This window comes from Merops nubicus, unplaced genomic scaffold (genome assembly GCF_000691845.1).
Source record: "Merops nubicus isolate BGI_N331 unplaced genomic scaffold, ASM69184v1 scaffold4622, whole genome shotgun sequence".
Taxonomy (NCBI): domain Eukaryota; kingdom Metazoa; phylum Chordata; class Aves; order Coraciiformes; family Meropidae; genus Merops; species Merops nubicus.
Window position 1 is genome coordinate 41204 of NW_008595481.1, and position 10237 is coordinate 51440.

At 45.8% G+C, this 10237-nt stretch overlaps 1 protein-coding gene across 1 annotated transcript in view; it reads right to left on the reverse strand.

Moving 5' to 3' along the window:
- ENOX1 (ecto-NOX disulfide-thiol exchanger 1) overlaps positions 1-10237 on the reverse strand; it is a gene marked incomplete at its 3' end in the record, with an annotated part of 86211 nt that overhangs the window by 28636 nt on the left and 47338 nt on the right. Inside the window, exon 5 of the mRNA XM_008936051.1 lies at positions 5165-5377. Within this exon, the coding sequence (XP_008934299.1) occupies positions 5165-5377 (213 nt within the window). The remainder of the gene's footprint in view (positions 1-5164; positions 5378-10237) is intronic.

Sequence of the window (10237 nt, forward strand, 5' to 3'; positions counted from 1 at the left end):
GAGGTGGGTCAAGGAGACAATCCTGCTCTTCCCAAGGAGGGGGATATGACACAGTCTTCTCCCCAAAACTTTGGTTCTTCTTACTGAACAGCCCTACTGAACCAGCTCAGAGGTTACCCAGCCTCATGTCCTCTGTTACAAAGAAAAGGGCTAAGGATGCTTAGCAAAAAGCTAAGTAGGTAAACTGCATAATATCTTAAATTTCAGATTTTCTTGGTTTCAGGACCTCTTGAAAGGTGAGTATCTCTTTGGTTTTACTTTGATGTGCACCTCCTCATGCAATGGAAATGCTGAGGGGAGCAAGCAAGCTTGCTGGCAGCAGAGAGCAGTGACAGGTCCCCTGTACGTGGAGCTGTGGAGTGCAAATCAGTTCCTCTTGAGAGCAAGGTGGGAGGAGCACCTACAGGATGCCACTTTTATCCACAGATATGAATATCTGGACTTTAAAACTTCACAGTGGCCCAAACCTACAAGGCTTTAGTCCCTGGTCACAGTTAGAACCTCACTGAGAAAGAGACTCCTACATTTTATTCTTAGTGGAAAAATCTATTTTACAACGTGCAGATACTCCAGCAGTGCTGCTGAGGATTGGGTCCTGTCACTTACAAACTGCACTAACCTCTGGAACAGTTTTGCTTTTACTGCTTGTTATGATGGCATGAGATTTAGGAGCTGAAATGGAAAATAAAAGAGGTGTCAGCATGTAGCTTGTTCACAATGTCCCCTGGAAACATCAGGATTGCCACTGGACTGGTCAGTGCCAACAGCAGAGCTGTGCTGCTGGGAAGGAAATTCAGGATGGCAACTTTTAAACATGTCTGAGTGATGCTGTGGGTCTATGTTCTGTTGTCAAGAGTTGCTTACTGAGAGTCAGTGAGCCAACTCCTCCTTGCCAAGGCAGGGTGAGAACCTGCAGCACATTTCTTGTCCCCAATGCCAGCAAATCACAGAATCATAGATTCAACCACCTTTCAGAGCAGCAGACCTCACCATGTAGAGAACTCTTGGAAGGAAGGAGGCTGAAGTTCAGTTCCTCCACTGGCATTCAGGGTTTTTACACATGTCTTTCAAAAATACCATCCTGATCACTAGGCACCAAAATTCTCTGAACATCAGAAAGGGCATGAAAGTGAAGGTCACTGTGTGACAAAGTAATCTGACCAGCAGATTAAAAAACATCCTCCCAGTGTTCCCCTACAGCACATGAGAGACTGATTCACAGCCCCTGATGGGGACCTGCTGCCCGAGTCCCTTGAAGAGTCATCCATTAGTAAAACTGACACAACTGACCAAAGAAATGTCATAAGCTGCTCAGTATCCAGCTGTGGGGCACTTCCCTTCATCACACTGGGCACCTCTCTACCTGCATACTGGGACAGTTCCACGCCCTTGAGTATCTGACTCTTGAGATATCAGTTAATGTTTGACTATCGCCTTACCTTGCTCTTTGTGCTGTCAAGGGAGACTGCACTGCATCATCTGAAACCTCAGTGAGAGGCAGACAAAGTTCACAGTGTGTGAAGGGGAAAGTCAGAGGAGAAAACTGCAGCTCTGGTGCAGTCTCAAGTATCAGCACAGTGTGGATATCTCTAAGGCTTCCATTTTCTTAAACAGGAGGATAAACAGCTATGAGCCTTAGCTGAAAAGACAGTTTGTGAGGACATGAAACAGAGATGGATGGGAAGTCAAGGAGCAGTGTCACGTGTGGAGGCAAAGTGGAAGAACTTAGAAAACAAACCACAAGGACTGAACTAATTTTTCCAGAATCTTGCAAAACAATCCATGCTTTAAGCACAGATTCAAATCTAGAAAAACAAAGGGATTTAGTAAAAAAGAAGGAAGTGCACGTTTTTCTCTCTTTATCCCTTAACCAGCTGAAGAAGTATAATAATGAGGCTAAGACTCCCTGTAGAACTTGAACTGGGGGCTGTAAATGGGTGGTGTGACAGCAGTAATACACTTTATTTCACAGATTATCCTGACACAAGTATCTTGGTCAGGTAATTAATACACATCCTGAACAGCTGACCCAATTTTTTAGGGGTAATCCGCTTGGTAATCTTCTGAATGCCTCTAGGCATAAACTTGTACAAGGGATTTCAATACCTGTACTCCTTTAGTAGCTGGGCCATAAGCTGAAATGTTCTGGCCACACTAATCCTCATTAATAAGGAAGCATTTTATGCTCAGACCCACAGAGACAGTCTGTGAGTTCCAGGTGAGTGCACCTGAAGCCCATTTTCTTAATGTATTTCCTCTTCACTCCCCAGGTCAGTCAGTGCTACAGTGCTGGTGTTTTATCTAATTCCAAGTTCTCCCCTTACACTACATCCTTCTGTATCAAGAATACACTCAGTAAGTGGGATTAATCTTCTCTGAACCAGGCATTGAAATCTTTGGACATCTGGTTCTGATTCTGCCCTGTGAATCCTCTGTGGGCATCTCCAAGGGATGACTCATCCCACTGGAGAGCACCAGGGCTTGGTCTGGTGCCTCAGGCCTTGGAGATGCACCAGGAGCACCCGGAATGGTCAGCCTGGAGTTGGACACCTCACCTAGTTCAGGCAGAGCAATGCCACACAGTGTTTCCAAACTCCTCTAATATTTACGTGGAGTGGCCACATAGCTGCAGCATTACACCAGACTTTTGGATCCCTACTGCAGAACAGCAGAAGTGGTTTTTTTACACTGCAGAATTTAATAGACCACACACACCTCGTTTGGGCATCTAGTAATTTCAAGTTCCTTTTCATAAATCAAGTGACATGCTGTAACTGGTTATACAGGGCAGTGGGAAAATAATGGAACAGGACGCATGGAAAACATTCCTTGGACTAATTCAAATAGAGGAAAATTCTTGAAAAAGGGAAGCTCATTTCACAGTCTCCATCTTTAGCAGTCTTAGGCACACACAAGTGTGAAGCAAAACCATCATCCATCTGTTTGCAGTGAGTTTGCAGAGAATTTTAATAAGAAACATTAATGCTAATAATGGCCAATGTTTATGATGTTTATAAAATAACCAGTGTGGAGCATCTGGAAAGCTCGTAAAATTTGCTCTTATAAAATCCACAGAGTGTAACACCTTTCCCTGAGCCTGTGTTTTTTTGTTTTGCTGACCTTGCCCTCCTAGGTCTGATCTGTCAGAAAGTCTCCTCTTGCAGGCATGGTGTGACTGTGGCACTCTCAAACTCAGGCTTCCAGCCAGACCTGCTTCTGGTTTTTTAAACTCAGCATTCAGGACGTCACAGGAACAAACCAGACAGCCCAAACTGCAAGTTTCACCTGAAACTACAGGGATCTCTAGTTCCAAGTGACAGATGTTCTACAGCAGTTGGTGACAAACGGGCTAATTTAGACTGATTTAACTAAAGTTCACCCTGCTGACAAGGGGTGGGGTTTGTAATGCAGCTGGAGGAGGAGGTTCTGAGTGCTGGGGGTGGCTGCTGTGCTCAGAACCACAGGGGCCCTGGTGGGGACTGAGCAGCACAGCCAGGGGTGGTGCCTGTCCCTGCTCCTCACACTGCCCTGGAGATGCAGAGGTGGAAGATGACATTGCCCAGCAAATTACCAAGGGAATTAGCTGCTCTTGAAAATTTATTCACTGAACATATCTCCTCAGAAATCAAATGCCTTTGGCCCAGAATCTTTCTTTCTAAGTTCAGTCATCTAAGCTCTTAAATTATAGAATCCTAGAATCCTTTAGGTTGGAAGAGAGCTCCAAGATCATCCAGTCCAACCATCAAGCCAACACTCCTGAGTCCTCTGCTCAAACAGAATCAGAATCTGTCAGGGCTGGAAGGGACCCCAAGGATCCCCCAGTTCCAACCCCCCTGCCATGAGCAGGGACACCTCCCACTAGATCAGGCTGCCCAGAGCCTCCTCCAGCCTGGCCTTCAAGACCCCCAGGGATGGGGCCTCAACCCCCTCCCTGGGCAACCCATCCCAGGCTCTCCCCACTCTCCTGGGGAAGAACTTCTTCCTCACGGCCAGTCTGAATCTCCCCACTGCCAGCTCTGCCCCATTCCCCCCAGTCCTGCCACTGCCCCACAGCCTAAAAAGTCCCTCCCCAGCTTTCCTGGAGCCCCCTTATTATAAGGAGATGTGCCTTGGAGTGAATTGGTCTTCTGAGATGCTGCAAGGAACATCCAGGGTTTGCTCTCCTAACCCAGGTAAGTCCACCCAAGCTTCTGCCTTCAGCCCTAACTTCTGAAGGACAACCACTGAGGGACCAGATGAAAACTGGAGAAAAGCCTTAGGGCTTTTATTTTAAATGTAAAGATGTGATTTGGAAATGCAATGTAACAACTGCATTGTCCTCCAACTGGGAAACTGTCTTCTTAATTTTTAACTTGCATATGCAAGCTGGCTTCAGGCTCCACCCTTAGGAGTATCATGAACCCTCTTGCTTGAGCAGCCACGGGTAGACATGTTAATAACCAGCAACAATGAAATGAGCTTGCTTTCTTTGCATATTTTCTCCTCTCCTCACCTCTCCTCTCCTTTCCTCAGCAAGTATCCCAATTACTGTTTTATGAGGGAACCTCATTAAGGTAACTTCATTGATTATATTTCTGTACTAAGGAAATAGCTGCCAGCACTAAATATTTAAGGCAGTTTATCTGCCAAATTAATCCTGGCATTGCACTAGCTGAGCAGCCCCAATGCCAGCAGCAGTACAGCATGTTCTTCTACGGTGGGGGTGGCCTGGACGTTGGGAATATAACCCTAAAAGCTGCTGAATCCTACTTTCTTTCACCTAAACCCAGGCTAAAAATATAACCTCATTGTCCTCTGTTCTGTAGCTGGCCTAGTTAACTGTCTCCAACACAAAGGCTGAATATCCCTTCTCTCCAGAGAAGCATGATCTTTGTCCAGAGCAGGGAGGCTTCTGGCTGCTCTGCTCCTGAAGCACCATGCCCATGCAACAGTGGACATTCTGCTAGAGTAATAAAAAAACTACCAAAACTTTGCTCACCTTGAGAAATAAGCTCTTAGGAATGGTCCTTGTTCCTCCAAATTGCCATAGAGTATGGGATAGGATATGAAGTAGGATATGACCGCATTGCAACTACTTACCCCCAAACAAACAAACCGACCACACAACCACTACCACCACCACCACCATCACCACCACGCCACGGGACAAGAAGGAGCTACTTACATTGAGTGAGGATCCCCGTTAAGGCGTTTTTGAAGCTCTCCTTGGCCTGCTCCATCTCCTGCTCGTGAGCAGCCTTCTCGTTCATGAGCCGGCGCACGTGGCTGTTGGCCGACTGCACCATGGAGTAGAACTGGTTTGCGGAGCGCCGGTTCACCTCCCCCCGCTCGATCCAGCTCAGCAGCACCGTGATGGCCTCTGAGAACTTGCTATCATCTGCAACAGAGCACAGGCTGTCAACTGCAGGCACAAACGTCCTGCCCAGGACACGTTTCTGCTCCGCGCCACGTGCAAATCGCTCGAAATCCTGCTTGCAATGCATCGTCTTGGGCAACTTTGGGGTTCTTTTGTTCTGTCAGATGTAGGAAACCAATACTGCCATGGGAAGCTACATAAATCTTCCTTCAAGACTTTTCTGCGTCTTCTGCTTATTTTCATAGCAGAAAAAGCCCCACGGCACCCTTGCCTGTGGCCTGACTCCTCGTTTCCACGTCTCCCTCAGGCTGCTCAGCGACACGGAACGGCCTCAGAGCCAGAGTGAGGAGACCTCTGTGCTGCCAGACCCACCCAGGGAGCGAAACGTGCCCGTGCTCATCTGCTCAGCTCAAAGCTCAGCCTTGCAGCTTGGGCTCAGCCACAATTTGTCAACAAAACTCACTAACATCACATTCTTAATTAATGAACAATGACGAGGCTGAACAATTCCTCCTCAAAGAGCTGATTAATTACAAGGAGCTGCTTTGAGCAGATGATGTGTCTGTATTTGTATTATTTGTCTGTGGTTTGTTTTACATATTTTCTTTTTAAAGGACTCCAGACAAACACCTGCCTTACAGCTTTTAGTGTTCCACTCATGGAACTGAAGTCACATTTCTCTGCAGAAAGCTCACCAAAACTGGTGTCTAGACTTTGTGCACTCCCTCCCCAGGTAATCTTCTTTCCTCTGACAGTGCTCTCAGCTTCCTCAGAAAACTCTTAGTGCAGCATCCATTACACTTCTGGCTTCATCAGGATTACGAGGACACATTTCTTTTTAAGTCCCATTTAGGCTGAACTGCAGGAAAATATTATTGCAACAGAGCCTATTCCTGTGGAACCACTTCTGTGCAATTCAGTCTCATTTTTTTCCCCCAGGATTTTATTCCATAAAACTTTTCATTTTCCAACAAATAATTTTAAACCACCCATCTAGTCCTTGTTGGTTACATTTCTTGATACATATTTGAGAAGGTAGATAAACCTTTCTATAGAGAACATACACAGTTATGGTGGGGAGAAGGAGCATAGTGATAATCCAAAGACACTTAAAAACTGGAAAGTGCTAAACCAAACCACCTGTGCTACAGCACACAAAAATGTGGGACATGGCTCGTAAGGCTCTGCCTTCTATGCACAAAGAATAGTGAAATGTTAATTGTTAAGTGACAATTTGGGCTTTATTCTCAATCAGCAATCAGTTCCCTAAGAGGCAAGGAGCCTACAGTACAGCCAGTAGCAGTGACCTGCTCTGGGCCCAGGTCCTGGGAGGAACAGACCTTACACTGTCTGAGCCTTACCATGTTAACTGAAACAACTCAGCAAGAGGATTTGGTCTCCACAGGTGCATAGGTATGTTCACCCAAGATCCCTGAAAAATTTGCAAAGCAAGAGCATCATAACGTCAATTTTTCAAAGTTAGAGATGTCCCTGCTTATTGTGGGGGGTTGGACTAGATGACCTCTGGAGGTCCCTTCCAGCCCAGACACTCTGTGATTCTATATACATGAATTAGGTAAGTACCAAGTGTCTCTGAAGAGTGAAGTTGGCTGAATATGGGCCTGAGAAAAGCCAAATGTAAACAAGGCTCATGCAGAGCCTCTCCATTGCAAGAAAACACTAGGATAATCCTCTCCAAAAGGCTTGGATGAGATCTTCAGCCTGCTGAAACGCATGGGGGCTGGCTGTTACCAATCCAACAGAGCCAAGAACTCATCCCTGGAACAGAACGTTTATTATAATTAGAGTAGTCAATAAAATAACCTGTAATGGCTCCTGGCACTGTCAGCATCCAATTTCCACCTGCCTGCCCAGCCAGGTCACCCTGTGGCTGGCACCCGTCTGTGACACCAGGGATGTGGCTGATGGAGAGTAGAGAATGACTACAGCTGAACACTCCTCTGTTCCCCTCGTAGACATCATTATCTGTATCATCACACATAATTTATCCCCCAACACTTAAGTGCCATTTACAGTAAATTACTGCATTCAATCTAGGTCAAGACAGGAGCAGCACAGTTGGGAGCAATGATACCCAGGAGCTCCTCTGAGGAGGTACAGTGGGACCTGTGAAAAGCTGTGCAGAAGGGAGCAAAGATGCTTCACTGAGATGCATGAGGGAACTCAGTTGCACCAAAACATCCTCTCTTTTTCTTGCTTTGATCTCTCTCCAGTCCACGTCTGTGTTGCTTTACTATAGGATCTCTAGGAAATTTCACCCCCCCTCCCCTTGCTTTGTTTTCCCAGGCACAGTTGGTTCATGAACGTGCCACCCTTCTGCCACACAGATTCAACCCAATTAAAAGGACACACTGAAAACCTCCTTTTCACACACTGTAATTCCAGGGAGCTGTCGAGGTCTGTGGGCCTGGAAGAGTTAATTCATGGCTCTGTATTAGCAGGAAAAAAATCCTTTCATTGGTAAACATCAGCATCTTCATTGATTACATAATTAGAAGATACATTAAAAAATGCTAGAGGGTAATATATGCACAACAGGAGCACATTAGTTAATAAAATCTTCTCTCTACAGTTTTAAAATTTCCTTATTTCACCTTCCTTTCTAATTTTTTATATTATTGAGTTGGATACTTAGTGACTGGCATAAGGTAACTCCCCGTGAATTAATTTCCTTCATCCAGAATGCAGTGACTCTTTCTGAGCAATCAGAGGTTCACTTAGAAAATCAGATTTTTATACCAGATTGTTCATTTATTTTTTATTTAGTAGATAAATAGTAGAAGAAATGCAGCAATGGAATCTAATTTAAGCAGAGCATGAACTGCCTTATGATTGCATCCACTCATTTAAGAAATAAATCAAAAATCCTAATTCTGCTCAAAATCATTCCCTTGCAGTAGGATGCACATATATACTCTGTTTAAAAGCACACTCTTAAAATAAATTCCTTTATATAAGATGTGCCCCCATATGTAATTTCCTCTTAAAATGAGCATGTGGCAAATTATTTCTTGCATTTACAGCTTTATGTTAAGCAAATGAGGTCGGATTCATCTCCTTTATGTCAGCATCTGAGTCAGGAACCCCAGTGGGCAGAGGTGGGCACTGGTCAGACACTCCTGTCTGGGGGTGAGAGGAACCTCCCAGTGCCTGAGAGGGGCTACAGGAGAGCAGGGGAGGGACTGTGCACAAGGGTTTGGAGGGACAGCACGAGGGGCAATGGCTTTGAGCTGGACCAGGGAAGATTGAGGGTAGACATGAGGGAAAAGTTCTTCAGTGTGAGGGTGACAGATCCCTGGAATAGGTTGCCCAGAGAGGTGGTGGAGGCCCCATCCCTGGGGACATTCCAGACCAGGCTGGATGAAGCTCTGAGCAGCTTGATCTAGTTGGAGATGTCCCTGCTTGTGGTGGGGGGTTGGACTAGATGAGCTTTGGAGGTCCCTTCAGCCCAGACAGTCTGTGATTCTATGAACTGTGCTCCACGAGTGCTGCTTCCCTCAGCTGGCTGCAAGGGGAGCCTGGGGTGACCTGCTCACATACAGACACCTCCACAACAGATCCCTAACTTGGTCAGAGTGATCCTCCCCACCACAGCAGTGCTCCAGCTGCAGAACCCCCACCCAGTGTTCACACACCTCTGGGGGTGGCAGTGGGACCAGGTGCTGGGGTGCACAACGTGTTGCTCCAGTGTTACCCCTCTGCTGAGGGTGGCTTCCTGGGGGGCTGTAGACAGAGATCTCCAGGTGCTGCTAGACTCAGCCACAGGCCTCTAGAGAGAAGATATTTCAAACTCCTCTTTTATCAGCTGAAGATATTTGGCACTTAAATCCTAGCTCACAATTTAGATGAAATGAAATATAAAAGAGAAGAAAAGTGCATCCCTAGGGCTGCCTGGGAAACTGTCAACAGGAATAGTTCTATGGGAAAAAAAGGGGAATAATTGTTGACAAAGGTTTTGTATTTTTCTGCTTGTAATTTGACCACCTCTAAGCAACCCCAACTGGAATAAACTTTTTACTAGAAAAAGCTATAACAAGAACTGCTACAAAATGGCACACTGGGAAAGTGTTGGAAACAGAGATTTTACCTTCATCTCAGAGAGTTTCCCTGGTGTAACACAGGGCAGAACTCAGCTAAGAGTAACCTGAAATGTTTATCTCTCAATGTCACACACCTCCATAACATCCTTTCACAACTTGGGTGACAGGGGCTGCTAGGAAGGACACAGGCTAATCCATCACTCTGAAGCCAAGCATTCAAATTCTCTTATTACTGTGACTTTTTACATTTATAAATTGCAAATATAGCTAACTTTGTATTTCTGTATTTCAAGAGTGACATTGTATGCTGGACAAGATCAAACACTGGGCTACAGTTACTTTTACCCTTGTTAGTCTCTTCCCAGCCCTGGCCTTTCTCAAATGCCTGAAAAGTATCTCAGATAATCCACACCACACTTGCAACCTGCCTACATCACAAGAATCCTTCTAGGTTGTCTTATGGACCATGGTGTGGACCAGAGTCAGCAGATACCATGTCCTGTCCCTAATCTTGCTCCCCTAATGCAGTCCCCTAGGCTTGCAAGGAGAGGCTGAAGAGACAGTTGTTCTTTATCCTACTGACTACACCTAGAAAGCTCTGTGCTGGCTGCATTGATGACCTCTGTTTTCTATGGACCTTCTGTGAGATAGAATCACAGAATCCTTTAGGTTGGAAGAGACCTCCAAGATCAAGTCCAACCATCAAGCCAACACTAAGTCCTCTGCAAAAACAGAATGGGAAGGGTCAGGCGTGTGCTCACGTGAAGCTCTGCCCTGACCACCAGAAATCCTGCTACCAAACACCCCTTGAAGGCATTCC